The sequence below is a fragment of the Cryphonectria parasitica genome, assembly GCF_011745365.1.
Source record: "Cryphonectria parasitica EP155 unplaced genomic scaffold M406scaffold_1, whole genome shotgun sequence".
NCBI lineage: Eukaryota > Fungi > Ascomycota > Sordariomycetes > Diaporthales > Cryphonectriaceae > Cryphonectria > Cryphonectria parasitica.
The window spans coordinates 1,731,703-1,747,050 of record NW_024468909.1 but is presented as its reverse complement, the minus strand read 5'-3'; the positions used below and the strand labels follow the sequence as shown (position 1 = coordinate 1,747,050).

At 51.6% G+C, this 15,348-nt stretch overlaps 2 protein-coding genes across 2 annotated transcripts; both read left to right on the top strand.

Annotated features, from left to right (window-relative positions):
* Positions 1–1,452: 1,452 nt before the first annotated feature.
* On the top strand, positions 1,453–3,404 carry M406DRAFT_354170 (RTA1-domain-containing protein). The gene is made up of 5 exons (XM_040922846.1): positions 1,453–1,813; positions 1,905–2,099; positions 2,189–2,550; positions 2,649–2,719; positions 2,809–3,404. The coding sequence occupies exons 1-5, from the start codon at positions 1,648–1,650 to the stop codon at positions 2,978–2,980; spliced, it is 966 nt and encodes a 321-aa protein (XP_040780861.1). The 5' UTR covers positions 1,453–1,647; the 3' UTR covers positions 2,981–3,404.
* Positions 3,405–11,071: 7,667 nt separating this feature from the next.
* On the top strand, positions 11,072–13,903 carry M406DRAFT_270895 (uncharacterized protein; the record flags this gene model as incomplete). Its single annotated transcript, XM_040918094.1, has 5 exons — positions 11,072–11,131; positions 11,413–11,547; positions 11,635–12,156; positions 12,271–12,411; positions 12,513–13,903. 5 exons carry the CDS (start codon positions 11,072–11,074, stop codon positions 13,395–13,397), a joined length of 1,743 nt encoding a protein of 580 aa, XP_040780860.1. The 3' UTR covers positions 13,398–13,903.
* Between the last annotated feature and the right edge of the window lie 1,445 nt (positions 13,904–15,348).

Below are 15,348 nucleotides of genomic sequence, written 5' to 3'. Positions count from 1 at the left end.
GATCGGCGAGGTTTCGGGAACCGTAACAACAACCTCATCACCGAGCCGGGAGGGGTGCTCCCTTTCCTCGGGAGGGCGGGCGTGGATTTCGTGGCAAATTTGAGTTGAGACCGAGACGCGGTTTATTTTTATGATTGAAGAAAAGTCGAGGATCTGGAGTTCCTGCGCCCCCAACCGTCGGTCGTTGTCAGGATGACTGACATAATATATCCAACGGGGGCTCTCGCCTGCATGTCATGTCGCTCGGAGGATCCCGCGGCCTTGATTCCGATGGCATGAGAGACACGGATGTCGGAGCATTGACTCTAACTGGACCCATGCTAGGTGATCCCAACCGTTCAACACCGTCTCAAATCTCAGTCATGCAACTAACCCTTTGCGTAGCTGTGTCAGCGTCGCCCAGCGACACTTCGCGTTGCCTTGCATCAAGAGTATCGTGACGGCATCAACGCGACGCTACAGTCAAGCTGACCGGGCGACAAGCATTGTGACCACAGCCGGCCGCCCTCAAGAGTCCGCCCTCATCTTTCGCTTGCCCAGAGGGCTCGAAGAAGATGTTGAAATTTTTCATCGCATCCCAGCTCCCTTCCCTCCAACCCACGACCAAGACCATTTGCATCTTGCCATCATGCCCGTCGGTGGGTCTCGCTGCACATGCCGATGATTTCCACAAGGATTACTATCTATTCAGCCAATCAGCTGTCTAAGAGCCGCATACAGCCTCTGACCTCCTCCCGCTTTAGGCCTCACGCTTGAACTCTTCGGGGATGGTAGCACATGTCACCGGAGGTCAGGAAGACCGACACCCGACCACATTCTGGGCTTTTACGTCTAGACTAGGCTCAAACAGGGTTGCCATCCTGCAGGGCCCTCGTGGCACTGCCCTTTCGACACGCAACGAACGTCTCGTGTTGATTCATGCTGCTTCTTCAGCCCAACAAAAACGGCTATTTTTGTTCTCTGCTTTTTTCTCTTCTGGGCTCGTAAGGGCTTGGCCAGGGTCGACTCAAGATTTTTCAGTATGAGGAGTTCATGTTGGTCAGGCCAAGCCATTCTCATGCCATCATGTCGATCCCCATGAATCTCACCGGGTATGGTAGCAACGGAAGTCGGCCTTGCACAGACTCTGATCGCCTATCTGCGCAGCCTTGTGGCCAAGAGCTCGATGCTCCGACCCCGTGGCTGACCAGCACAGCGGGATTGGAGTTACTCCCTTTGCATGCTGGGGGCCAAGGCTCTTCTTTCATGCGTGGCATACGAGAGGTCCTCTGATGCCGTGTCCTAGGCGTGGGCCCCGGGTAATGATGGGCATGTTAAAGATGCCCGGGCCCCAGGTGCTCATCCAAATGTAACCTGCCTTTTCCGACCTCACGCCTCTTAAGCCCTTTATTTTCTTGGGCTGTCCGAGTTACTGTGCCCTGCGGTCGTCTTTTCATCATCTTCCCTACCAGACTTTGATAGTTTTAGAACTTGTCCTCCCCTTAGTTCGCCTTTGCCTGGTCTGATCGGGTCGACGACAGACTCTCCTGGTCTCACCTCTGCAATCAGCACTGGCAACAGAATACGTACAACTCGCGACAACCGGTAGAAGGGTAGCAGAAAGAGATCACTGAACAGGAGACGGTCCTATACTTATCCCCTGCTACGATGGCGTCTCTCGCAGGAGGTGTCACGAATTGGTATGCCTATGAGCCGGTTACGGCCGCGGCCGTGGCCGCGACAGCCCTCTTCGCTTTGACCATGATCGCGCACGCCTTCCAGATGGTCAGACACAAGGCCTGGATCTGGATCGTCATGGTCGTCGCCGTTGCAAGTACGTGACCTGCTGCCGGACTATATACACGAGAAAGGCTCCACCCCCCGTGTTGTTCATGGACTAACGCATTTACATCTTAACCTTCCAGTGGAGTGCTTTGGTTATGGTATCAGGATCGCATCGTCCAAAGATACAAGCAAGAAGCCGCCGTTCGTCGCGCAGTACGTCCTGATTGTGCTGGCGCCAGTGTTGATGACAGGAATTATCTATGTCGTCTTCGGGCGGATAGTCTTCCATGTCGTCCCGGCGGAGCACAGATCGACCAAGCTCCTCTGGGTCCCTCGTAAGTTCCGAGACGTGCTGTTGTTGGCGACAGTCCCCCAAAAAAGATGGACAAAAGGACAGCTCCCTGACTGATCTGAAACCTTGCAGCCCGCTGGTGCACCCCGATTTTCGTGGGCTTCGATATCGCCGCGCTTTTCCTCCAGCTGGTGGGTGCTGTTATGATCGCCGGCACCTCTATCACAGATCCGAACTACGTCCAGAAGGTGCACAGAGGCAAGGACATCGCCTTGGCCGGCGTGTCGGTGCAGATCCTGGCCTTTGGCCTGTTCTCCATCATCGCCGTGCGCTTCCACATTATCGCGAAGCGCTTCAAGGCCGACGTGCAGAAGAGGCTGCAGCCCATTCCCGGCGAGAAATACGTGACGGTCGAGGGCATCGACGGCCGGAAGCTTAAGCCACACTGGGAAGTCCTGCTCTACGTCGTCAACATCTCGTGCGCTCTCATCATGGTACGTTGTCACCCCTCCCGGCGGCCCTGCAAGAGGGGGTTCGTCGAGTTGGAAATCATACCGGCGCTCCAATAGCTGACTCTGCTATGCTTGCCCAGGTCCGAACCATCTATCGTGAGATCGCTTTTGCCGAGGGTAGGGGCGGCTACCCCAGCAAGCGCGAGTGGGTGTAAGTCTTGAAACTTCAATATGTTCTATGATCCACAGCCCAAGTCGAGACTCCAGAGATTCTAACTGACGTCGCTTCCACCCATACAGGCAATACGTCTTCGACACCATTCCCATGTTTTTCCTGACCGTCATCTTCTGCTTCACCCCTCCTGGGCGGTACGTACAGATGAGCTTCAAGCAGAAGAAGGGGCAGGCCCGCGTGGCCTCGTCCCACGGCTCTGATATCGAGGCCCATGCCCTGCAGAGCGTGCCTAAATAAGGCAGAGTGTGAATGCCAGCAAGAGAGGTGTGGCAACGCAGACAGGCAGGCATGAAGAACCTTGTCTTCGTGGCAGGAAGCTCACACCTGGTGCATATCCCCAGCAAATTGGAGTGTGGGAAGTCTAGAAATGTGGAAGTCACTCTTCCCAGGACGGCTACGTAAATGTAGAGGTCGGGGTATCCAGCTTGTACAGTAACTTTGATTCTGGAACCATCTGGTTGTTTATATATTTCCCCCTTGGGTACAAAGTGGTTTTGCCAGAGTGGATTATTTCAAGGGCCTCGCGGAGTTTCTTCCCGCTCAGTCGTACCGGATCATTCTTGCTGTTGATTTTTTCTTCTTCTTTGGGAATTCAAATACCACGAAATCAGATATTAGAAGACAGAGAAATCGCAGTGGCGCCTTGCTATTGATACCCACCACCTCAGCTTCAGGTCCGAGTCTCTCTCTATCTGCTTCGCGACGTCCCTTGTTTGTGACGGGTGAGTGGTACGCGGTTGAACGATGACGCACGACAATGTCAGATCTCGTAGCTGTGGTGGGGAAGGAGAAACAAAGGTAGGTCTCTTCTCTGCTGCTGGGTCAGACATGTGCACATGTTCCCTCTCCTTCCTTTCTGGGTAACCAGTTCTATGCATCACGTCAGTCTCGCGCCGGGACATATTCGAGACTCTTTTCTCCTAGTAAATCTTTTTTTTTTCTTCCCCCTCCTTTGATACGAACGTGGGGCGTCAGAACACGCCCGAGGGACAGTCTTGAGTCGACGGGAAATTCCGTGCAAGGCCTTTTGTGGGTTAGCAGTTGAGGTTTGAACACGCCGTGGTCCGGTCTTGACGGTGTCTTTGGCGAGTATGAGCACTTGAAAATGACATCAAAGGATCATGTATGTTTTACCCACTGTTCAGACATGTGTAAAGATGCGGCGTCGTAACCGCACGGATATTGGCTGCCATCTTTCATAGTACTGAAGGGCTCTCTCTGTTCGGGCCCCGCCTAATGCTTCTGTATTGCATCACACCTGCAGATCCCTGAGAAGACAAAAGCAATTAATTTACTTCGGGATATATGCCGTGTGTATCATGTTCAGCAAATGTCTCTAATACATGACGCAGCAAGCAGCAGCACAACGGAAAAGCAAAGTGCCACAGGTACCTATGTGTCAGGGCAAATATAGTGAGTGGTCAAGCCTCGTGTCTTTTTGTTCTTCTCTTTCTCTCTAGGTGGGTCCCGAGGTTCTCGATACTGTGTACAAAGCCTCCTCCTCTTCTCTTTCTCACACACATACAAAGACATTGTACAAATGGACCCGAGGGCTTGTTCTGTCCGTTAGTCCCATCCCTGCAGGCTTACTATATCAAAGGACTGTTATACCATACTGTAACAAAGCCGCCCTCCCGCGCAGAGTCGGAACATTGTGAAGGGCCCACAACCCGCCTGCATAGTACATCCATCTACTATAGTGAGTGGCTTTTTCTCCCGCCTCCAGGGGCGGGGCCTCAGCCAGGTATATCGCACTCGCCAACGTTCCTTGACTTGGTGTGTGTGGTCCAAGTTAAAAAGAAGAGAGAGGAGGGGGGGGGGAGGAAAAGCTCCTAGTGGGGAAGAATCACAAAACAGGACAGGCAGATGAGGCGTTTACTGTCGGGTGGGTTTCTACTTCCAATATAACAATGAGAGGGGAAAATGAAGACGGGGGAAACAAAAACCCCCGAAATATGTCGCAAGGGCGACGGCTGGATAGCGTCACAGGGGGGGGGGGGCGTTCACGCATGTCAGCTCTTCGAGGCTAACATTGTATATGCTGGCTCCTCTCGTGGGAAACAAAAGCGGTCTGGGCTGTCAACACGTCACCTGCAAGCAGGATGAGAACTAAAGCCCAACCAAACGTTCTTTTGGGCTGGTTCTCTTCATCTTTCGTTCTCCTTTCCCTTGCAGCAAGTAGTGGCGGTAGTGCGGCGACGAGCTTTTTATTCAATCGTCTCTCTCTCGCGCGATCTCGCTCTCTTGGGGACACACGCCTGAAGAGAAGACGAGATTTGGGGCTAAACTCGATGTAGTAGAGTCTTGCGATTAATTTAACTGGGTCTATGGTTTTTTTTTGGGTTTTTTTTTTCCTTTGGAAAAGATAAGACCTTGATTTCAAACAAGAAAGGAATATGTACAATGGAAAGGAGGACAGGTAGGGAGGTGTAAGAATACAGTGGGCGTCTGACTGTTTACCAGGGGGGGCGGGCCGGGAAAAGGAGCTATGTAGTACTGCTACACGTATGCGGAGCTAAGTACTGTGAATTTAAGACGTATACATACTGTATTCCCATCGTAGTACCTATAGTACATTGAGTAGTCGTTCAAACGCCACAGGCACATGGCTCATCTTGGCCTCCATCCCGGCTGATCCGCTTCAGGGTTTACTGCCACTTTACCGTCCGCTGAGAGCATGGGGCGGTACCGTCCCCCTAGGGAGGCAGTGTTGTATTTTTTCTACCACTGGAGTAGTGCTAGTGGCCCACCAAAGTCTGGCCATCTAGTAGCAACAGTAAGTACTTTAGGCTGTGTCCTCCCATCATCTCGACAGGTGTAGGTAGTGATTTAATTATGTGCATACTTAGGTTTTAAGAGCAAAGCGAATCAAGGAAAGACGATGTGTAGCCCATATTATCGAAAAGCATATTGGACTGAGTAAGGAATCAAGCCTGCAATCAGATGGCCCCTCGTACCGCGGCTGAAACGGGCTCATCTTGGTACTTTTGCCTTTCAGCTTTCCAGAAACTACACACCGCAACTGCTCTGTCAAAATTCAGCTTTCGGACCATTGCAGCCCCCGAGGCGTCCTCGGTACCAATGGACGTGCTTGCGCTTGTTTTCATCTCGGGGAAAGCTCTGTCGTTGGTGCCTGCAGTAATATATGTTCATGCCGAGACGAACAACCTCCCTTGCTGGTCCAAGGTTGGCTAGGCTGACAAGAAGTAAATTGTTAGATCCTAAGTAAATGAATAAATAAAACTTTAGGAGTCATGATCTTATTTGTTTCTTCCTTCCTTAAAATAGAATAAAGAAGGAGAGATGGGCTAAAAAGGATGCCTGCCTCTCTCTCCAGCTGAGGAAATACAATACTCGGGATACTGGTGGTAGGCTCAGAGCTTGCTGTGCGGGCGAAGACTTGAGCTGGCAGAGATTCTGGACTCCCCAGCAGAGTCAATATCTCCGTACGCTTCGCAATGTAATTTCAGACGAGAAGTCGATAGTATAGTAGGGCGACTTACTTCGTTTCCCTCACACGCTCTCTCCCCCTCTTTCCGAGGTATCAGGCCCACCCCTGAAGCAAAAAGGAGACGGGAGGAGGGGATCATCAGGGCAAGGGGGGGGTCACAACGAAGGCGGGAAGTGATGTGCGCGCGAGCAAAAAGACGCTGTCGATCCTCTAGGTTCTGGCCCAAAAGCTGGCGAAACTCAAAATTTCACAAGACGCACATGGGCTTTTTTTCTTCTTTTCTTTTGCTCTCCCAGGGCCCAATTTGGCGGAGTATATACCTCGGCCTAGAGGTGGGAAGAGATTGCTTCGTCGCTCAAGTGCTATCATAAAGTTCAATGTAATGTAGATACGGTGGAAAAAAAAATCTTTATCTGTTTTTTTTTTTTTTGTTGCCAATAATAGGGAGACGGGCAGGCATCAAGAGAACGAGAAGGATTGCAGAAACGGTCTGCTTGAGTGATCAACGTTGGATACTATTCTGACCTGTCATGTCCGATTTTCGAAATTGAAACCCAGGGACTCGGTAATCAGGCGGAAAAAAATACTCGACCTGCTGGGAAGACTCGCCATCCACAGCCATCATCACCATCATCAGCCTTGATGCTGGCTGCTGGGAACGCGAGTCCGGAAATTCCGGGCTGAGCTACTCTGTATGAGGAAGAGGAGCACCTCGCCTTCCCCCTCAAAGAAACGATCATCTTTCTCTCTTCTTGTCCCCGTCTCTAGAGTTCATCCCCCCCCCCCCGTGGGCTAAACCCACAACGGCTGTTATCTCAATAGCTTGCTTTCCGGGGGTTGGCCCATAACCATCAAGGGTTGCCAAGTTTCCAAGGGCGAAGACGAATTTCTCCGTGATATTTACCTACCTCCCCTCTCGCCGTCGTCGTCGTCGTCCTCCTCCTCCTCCTCCTCCCTTGACGGATATACCTACCGTAGTATCTTTGGCGCAAAACTCACTATATAGTAGAGGCTAGAGGAGTTGATGGCCCACTCGTAACATGCTCGTAGGTCAACCCCCTCCCCTTTTGGCTGGGCAGAGGCCGGGTGCAAGAGTGGGTACAAAACGACTTGTACCCATGAATGCTCCGAAGGATCTCCTCAATTTTTAATTATTATTATTATCATTCTTGAACCTTGATTCTCTTCTCCCTTCAAGCACTGCAGCCAAATGTTGCAGTGATGTACTGCCATATAGTACATAAATACTGTGTGTACTAGGATGTGTATTTCGGCCATGACAAGCGGGTTCCACGTGGCTGAGATTGGGGAAGGAATCTTAACGCCCTGCACCGGCTCGTGTGCCGCGGGGCTAGGATTACGGACAAGGGGAGGGAAAGAGGGGGAAAGAAGAAAAAGAAAAGAAAAAGAAACAACCTGCAAAGATGGCATGGCAACCATTTTCTGGAGTGGCTTGGCGGTGTATAACACACACACACACACACACACAAGAAAGGCACAGCAGGGGGGGGGCATGCTGGCCAGCTGGAACAGTTGACACCTGTGAGGTTGTGTGTCTGTGTGTCTGGCAGGGCTCTCTCAGCTGAAAGCCTGATGGGGGATGGGGGAAGCGGTACTGTTACAACCTTGACAAGCCGGATGCTACATACCATTAGTCCCTTACAGTCTACCGCATCGTATAATCTATAACCTGTACTCATGTACTACATAGAACAGCGTATTGCTCGGAAATCTGGATTGTGGCGCCAGGGCTCTCTTGGGAAGGATGCCGAACCTGGTGGGCGCCACAAGAGCACATGGTAGCTCCTCCGCGCCGAGGACACCCCCCAAAGAGTTGTTAATTCCTTTTCAGCACCAGCGTCCTCCTTCTGATCCCTTGCGAGGGACGGGGGAGGTCTCGGGCGCCCAACCCCCTCCCCCCCCTTCTCGATCTGACGGGTCGGCATCATCCAGTCGACGGCACGGCACGGGCAGCACACAAGAGGATGGTCGGATGGATGAAGGAGGGAGGGGGAGGGATATGGGATGGGCAAGGACCAGGTTTCAGTCCTCGTCATCTTGAGACGTGGTGAACCAAAGCACATGGAGCCCCACGAGACGAGAATTGGCGATCAATGATCAGACAGATTGGTGGTAGAGTTACCGCATGAAACAAGGAGTGGGATATGCAGGTGACAGGTCCAAAGCCGTTCTTGACGAGTGTACTATGGTAGTATTGGAAGAGGGGCGGGCCGCCGAGGTAGATGACAAATGCAACGGCAAATTGGATAGAGTGATTATATGTATTGGACGGGGAGGACAAAAAGATAGAAGATGATGAGATGTTAAGAATAAGAATAAAAGGGGAAAAATTGAATGCTAGAGTGCAGTATTCGTTCTGTCTCGCCGGGACCATCCAACGAGATGCGGTGCTGTGCACACTCCCATCGGGATGATAGATATTGTTTTTGTGGTTGTTGTACTACTATGTACAGACCTGTACAGCGTGTGTGTCCACGGGGTCGTGCTCGGCGTGCAGCGGAACAGTCAAGTCAGGGGTTTGGAACAGCGGGTACCACCACATCACGTAGTACCTGACAGAGGGGTGACAGGGCTCCACGGCCTAACGGGCCCTAACTGTCATGTACCTGACCTGCTGGACCTGGAGCTTAGAGCCTAGAGCCTGGACCTGAACCTGGACCTTGGGCCGCCACCCCCCTGCGGAAGCCCATTGCGATTTCAACGCGGGTTGTTCGGTACCCCATAAGCTTTGACTAAACGTACAGTAGCCCCCGATATGCCATTATATCATTACTTACAGTACACATCTGATCGCCATGCCCCCCCCCCCCACTGCCCATTCCCAATGCTCGTAAAGGGCTGGTGATGATGAGGTGGAGGGGGGTTCCCTGCACCGTTTTACCTCTTTGTGTGTGCGTATCTCTTGTTATTATTTTATTTTTGATTTTTACTCGCTGGGGGAACCTCGGAACGGAAGCACATCAGTACAGTAAGTACATGAGTAGCACCGCACGGATACACCTGCAGCTAAGGTCATGGATCACAGTCTGTGGGCATGTACTATAGTAGTGGACATGCATGGGCTTTTTGAGTGGAGCATACGACTGAGATCTCTCACTGTCTCGTCTCTTTACAAGCTATCTCTCTCCTTCCCTCCTGGACACGTGCGACACGACGCCAACTCGCAATCCTGTCCTGTAAGTACTGTTACCATACCAAGCAGTTCAGTCTTCTTATCCCTCCTCCTCCACAGTTCCATTTCGATAATCTCCACAAACCCAGGGTTTCGTCCAGTCTATCCATTCATCCATCCATCCATCCATCCCTTCACCCTCGCTCACCCCAAGGTTCCCCCGTATTCTCATCAAAAGGAACCTGGCTGAGCCTCACCTGGCTAAATACGCAAAGTATCCAGTGTCCAGTTTCCTCTCGACAACGAACTGAGCAGATGACCTAGGGAGGGGAGATTGACCCCCTTCAGCGGAAGTGACAAAGGAGCCCTGTGCCACTCACTCCTTCTCTCCGTCTCTTTTCTTCCTTCCTCTTTTTATTTTTTGAACCGCTTTATTGTTCTCCAACCCCTCCGCTGCCATGTCGGTATCCGCTTCTCTTTTATTCTGTTGCCGGCCACACAACACCAGTCTGAGCGTCTGATTTGATCCCTTCTTAAAATTACACACACTCCTCATCATCGGCTCAAGTTCTGCACAGCCACTAAAAAGTACCACACCACCACCACAAAGCATCTGGTTCGAGTTGGCTTTTCGTCTGGATTGTGAATCTTGCTCTTGACCGGGTTAGGAGCCCTGACGGAGGAGCTGTTGTACCCCCTTCGCCCTCTGGTCTGGTGTGTCACGATTCCTTCTCGGCTCACCGGTCAGTCAGTCGGTCATCCAATCAAGCACTTTGCTCCCGCAGGTAAGTGAATTCAATTACTGTAACCTCATCTATCTCATCGTCATCTCACCTCACTCGCCTCAATTTTTTGTTTGTCTTTCTTATCCGGCCCGGCCCACACCCAGCAGATCCACGATGGGGACCTTTCCATTGCGTTATGCGGCACAGGCAAACCACTGTAGCCCTCCCCCCCCCCCCCACAACCCGGGCCCAAGTTGTAATTCCCTCGGGGGGGAAAAAATGAATGATACAACCGTGGTCCTTCAGCAACCTCCTTCACCCTGAGTTTTCACAATATCCCTTATGGTTTAGTTCCGCCGTGCGTGCATACCTACACCCTCTCATACATAGTACACTACTGCTTGCTACCCTATTCAACACCTTAACTTCACACACGCATGCACAAAACTGTTGCTTTCCTCCTAGACCACTTGCCTTATTTGAACTCCCCGACCTAACCGACCCCACTTCCCTCTCTCCCTCCTCCTCCTCCTCCTCCTCCTCCTCTTTCTCCCCTGACCCTGACCCATTCCCGCGCCCATCTCGTCCAGAGCTGGGGCAACCAGTCCATTCTCGAAGCGGTCTGACAACCACCACCAGCACCACCAGCAGCAGAAAACCGCAGAAGAGAAAGGACCTCGGTATAGGCCCTCCACGAACTATACGGGAGGCATAGTAAGGCAAGGCGAGGCCCAAGGCAAAGGCCGTCCCTACCTTGTTCCCCCTTCCTACCACGATTTATTTCCTTTTGGGGACACCTTATTAGTCATATTATTTGTTTTTTTTAAAATCTTTTTTTTCATTCTTTACCCTGTTCTAATACTGGCCCCTCCACACGAGAGTGGTGGCCTAAAAGTACGCATCGGATTTCCCACACACATACACACACACACACAGAGAGAGAGAGAGGGAGAGAGAAACACACACAGAGGAAAGGATCAATCGATCTCCACGATTTATTTCTCGTATATTTTTGGAACATGGTATATTGTGGGAAGGCCTCGCTAGGCTGTTTATCATGCCGCAAACGCCGTATCAAGGTATGTATGCTGGATTTCGTCTCTATCGTATTCCCCGAGGCTCCATTATCTCTTCTTTAACATAAGAACTTGCCTCCACTGCACAAATCAATCCGACTTTGAGTACATGAACTGTTCGAGATTATCGTCCCTCACTCCCCGGCTTCTCTTAATTTTCTTGCTCTCTCTATATGTAAACCCTCTTGAAGAAGAGACTGGTCATGGACCTTTATTTTTTATTCGTTTCTTGCCTCGGTCTTCAGTGTTTCTAACGATTCTTTTTTTGTCCTCTTTTCTTCTAGTGCGACAAGAAACAGCCCGAGTGTACACAATGTGTTCGTCTTTCGAGAACGTGTCCGGGCTATCGGGACCAGCTCTCATTGATGTTCAGAGATGAGACGGGCAAGGTGGAGAAGAGGGCGCGTGCCTCATGGGGAGTCGACGAGTCTTCATCATCGTCATCATCATTAGAAGGAATGTCGTCGTTGTCTTCTTCTTCCAGCGGTTCCAAGACGGCAAGCAAGGAGAAGGAAGTAGTAAACTCAGGACCAGAACCAGCATCGATGCCGACGCCTCCCTCCTCAGTCATATCTTCTGCATCCCCCACAACCACAATCACAACAGCAGCTACAAGTACAACAAGAACAAGAAGAAAAGACCAAACTCCCTCACCTGCCCTCGCACCACCAGCCCTCGTCAACCACCTCGAGAGACTGGAGCCTGGACCCTACCGAAAGATGATTACGCCCCCTTCGGAACTGGGCGTGTCCTTCTACGCGCACCACTACCTCCTGGGCTACCCAGATGAAGTCAGGAACCCAAAGGAGCTGAGCGGGCTGCCGTGGTTCGACCACCCTTCGGCGCAGGCCACCATGGCTGCCCTTGGCCTGGCTGCGTTGGGAAACCGGAACGGGGATCGAGGCATGCAACACCTGTCCAGGGTCAAATATGGCGAGGCGTTACGGTCGACTAGTGAGGTGTTGCGGGATCCTGTGAAGAATCTGGACACGGCCGTCAGAACGACGATCATGCTTGCGCTGTACCAGGTAAGCCTTTTGGGGGAGACATTCTTCCTCCTTACCTCCTTACGACTTACAAAACCCCTTCCCACCGATTAAGTCTAAGCTGATATTGTTTTGTTCTTCTTTCGTCTATTCTAGTGTGTCCATATGCCGCATGAGTCCCACGAGAACACAAGAGTACACCTCATGGGCTGCTTGGCCCTCCTCAAGACGGTGTTTCCCATCCGGTCTGTGGTGGCCAACGGGACCAGGGGGATCCTGCAGCTCTGTTATTCTCTGGTGAGTCTCTCCCTTTTCATCTTCTTTCCCTCTTCTTATTTTTACTACTTAAGACTTGACATGGATGAAAAAGACAAAGACTGACAAACTCTAAAATAAAGCTCTACCCCTGCATCCAAAGTGGCAGCCCTATGCCCAAGAGATTCTTCGAGCCCATCCGCGACGCCATCTCCACAGGCTTCCTCCCAGAAGACGAGCAGCCGGCCGTTTCCCTCATCTACATACTCTGGCGCTTCACGGGCCTCAACGCCAAGGTGCGCTGGACCGCCTACACCGACGGCCACGCGAGCACCACCGACCTACTGCAGCAGGTGCTGGCCGTTGACGAGGCCCTGGCACGGTGGGAGGCCTCGAAACCGGGCAAGTGGGCCTACAGGACGTGCACAGGAGAGGAGGAAAGAGAAGAAGGACGAGCAAGACTATCCTTCCCGCCCGATGCCGTCTTCCGCAACGCCTACCACCGCTACGCCGACATATGGACATCGCGCGTATGGAGCCACTACCGCTGGGCTCGCATCCTCACCAACCAGACCCTACTTGAACTCACAGCCCTGTACCCCATATCAGCGGCAGCAGCAGGAATAGAAGCCGGAGCAGCGGCAGCAGCAACAGCAACAACAACAGGAGATGAGATGTCCTCCCCAGCCCGACAGACCCGCCGCACCATCCAACAAACCATATACCGCCTGGCCGTCGACGTGTGCACCTCAGTGCCCACGCACTACAAGCATCCCAGCCTGACCTGGGCGCACCTCGACGCCATCCAGACGCACGGGGGGGCCGGGGCCGGGGCCGTGGGCATCCCGCACCTCATGTTCCACCTGCAGACGGCGGCGTGTGCGCCGGGCGTACCGCTCGAGGTCTGGCGCTGGGCCGTGGCGATCATGGACACAGCCTGGCAGGACCTGGGCATGCTGCATGCTCGGTCCCTGGCGGAGGTGTCTAGGAACCATAGGGCGATGGCGGATGGGGGAGGGAGGCCCTAACTAAGTTGGCCTGGAGAAGGGGCCAAGGTGTGAGTGGGGAGGAAGGGCGAGTGAGGACATTGGAATGGGATTTCTTCTTTTGTGAGAGGTCCAGAAATTTGTTGTGGATGGTTCACATTGAGCCATTTACTTTCTTTTCTTTGATTTATCGTTGTTAATTTTGGCGAGGAGTTTTGGGGGGGGGGGGGCGTTGGGAAGGGGAAAGGTGTGTAGGGACGTCGGGGTTCAAAAATCCCTAGCCTGTTGGTAGGCTCAGCTATTATATGCTGTGTAAGTGCTTATGTTTTATCGTTTTCCGAATTTTCCCTCTGCCTTGCCTTTGGCATGCTGTACACACATGGATTGTGGGAAGTTGTTGTGTTTTCTCTCTATCCACTGGGAGGGAGTTGATGGTGAGAGGGGGGAAAGGCTTCGTTTATGAGGGCAAGGGAAGTGTGTAGAATCCAATGGGGATATCACTGATTGTATGGACAACAGCTACAAACCAAAACAAACTACTCTCTCTCACTCAAAAAAAATAAAGTAAAAAATGACTGTCACATAACCAAGTTACAACACATACAGGCTTGAATGACATGATAGCAAATGCCACAAGAGGCCAGGAAAACAGCAGGTTAACATGGTGGATTTGACTGTCATCAATCAGTTATTATGCTACTAACTACCACAAGCTCCAATGCGGGGGCGGGAATGGGAGAGATCCCTCGGCCTCTTTACTTATTATGATAGGGTCATTGGATTACTACTCAAATATTTTGATTTAAAAAAATGGATATCATTCTTCATCATAGTAGCACGCAAGCAGTCTTCTCTTTGTGCTGCGTGACAAAGGCCCTGTTCTCTCTCCCCCACAAATCCTCAACGGAGAGAGCCGCTTTCTCCAACAACAGCAGAGAAATGACTTACATTCATTACTTACTCAGGTATTCAGTCTAATTTAGCAAACCAAAAAACCCGACTTGAGACATTGTCAGAATGCCGGAAACAGTGTTCATCATCGTCATCGGCGTGTTGTTGCTGCTGCTGCTCATCCGGTCTTCATGACGAAGTACGCTCGCCTTAATATACAAAGCTTGGGACCTCAAAGTATGGAACATTGAGGCATGAGATGTCACTACTTTCCCATCTTCCCTCCACTCCAGCCTTCGTGGAAGGATCGAGGAATTACTCAAGTCTTTCCAACAACAGAAGAAGGGGACATCTGATCATTCAACATGCAATCATACATCCTTAACCTCGTCGCTCTGGCTGTCGCTGCTGTCACGGCACAAAGTCTTAGCGACCTACCACAGTGCGGCGTGAGTCTTTCTTGCATGATTTTACGTTGGAATTGATTGTCAGGTTGTCTTTTCCCCCTTTGCTGCACCAAACATTCCAAGAAATCAGCTTGCTACAAATTTGAGATGTGATGTCTTTTTGCTTCTTCACTGGCCTCATAGCTCTTTTGATCAAATTACTGCCTCGCCCCCATTTGCTACTGCTCTGTATATAACTCCTCGTCCTCTCCAAACTCCAATGCTTGTACAACTATCCTGCTTTCTATATTTTGTCCTCTTAAAAGTCCCCTTGTATCTTATCTACCGTGAAACATCCTGTCCTAACTCCTCATTCCCCCCCCCCCAACAAGCAATTCTGCATCAACGCCCTCATCAGCGGCGGCCCAGCCTACGACTGTCCCGACTCTGACCCCGCCTGCCTCTGCTCCCATGTCGAGTTCGCCTATGGCATCCGCGACTGCTCGAGCGAGTCGTGCCCCGAGGGGACAGACCTTAGTCAGATCGCCTCGTATGCCCTGAGCTATTGCCAGTCTGGTGAGTTTCTTTTCTTTCTCCTCCCCCTCCCCATCACCCTCTCTTTCTACTTTCCTCGTACTGCAAACTGACAAAGAGAATAAAAAAGCCCAAGCCACAGCTTCAGTTACCACCACGCTCACCGACATAGGCATCTTCTC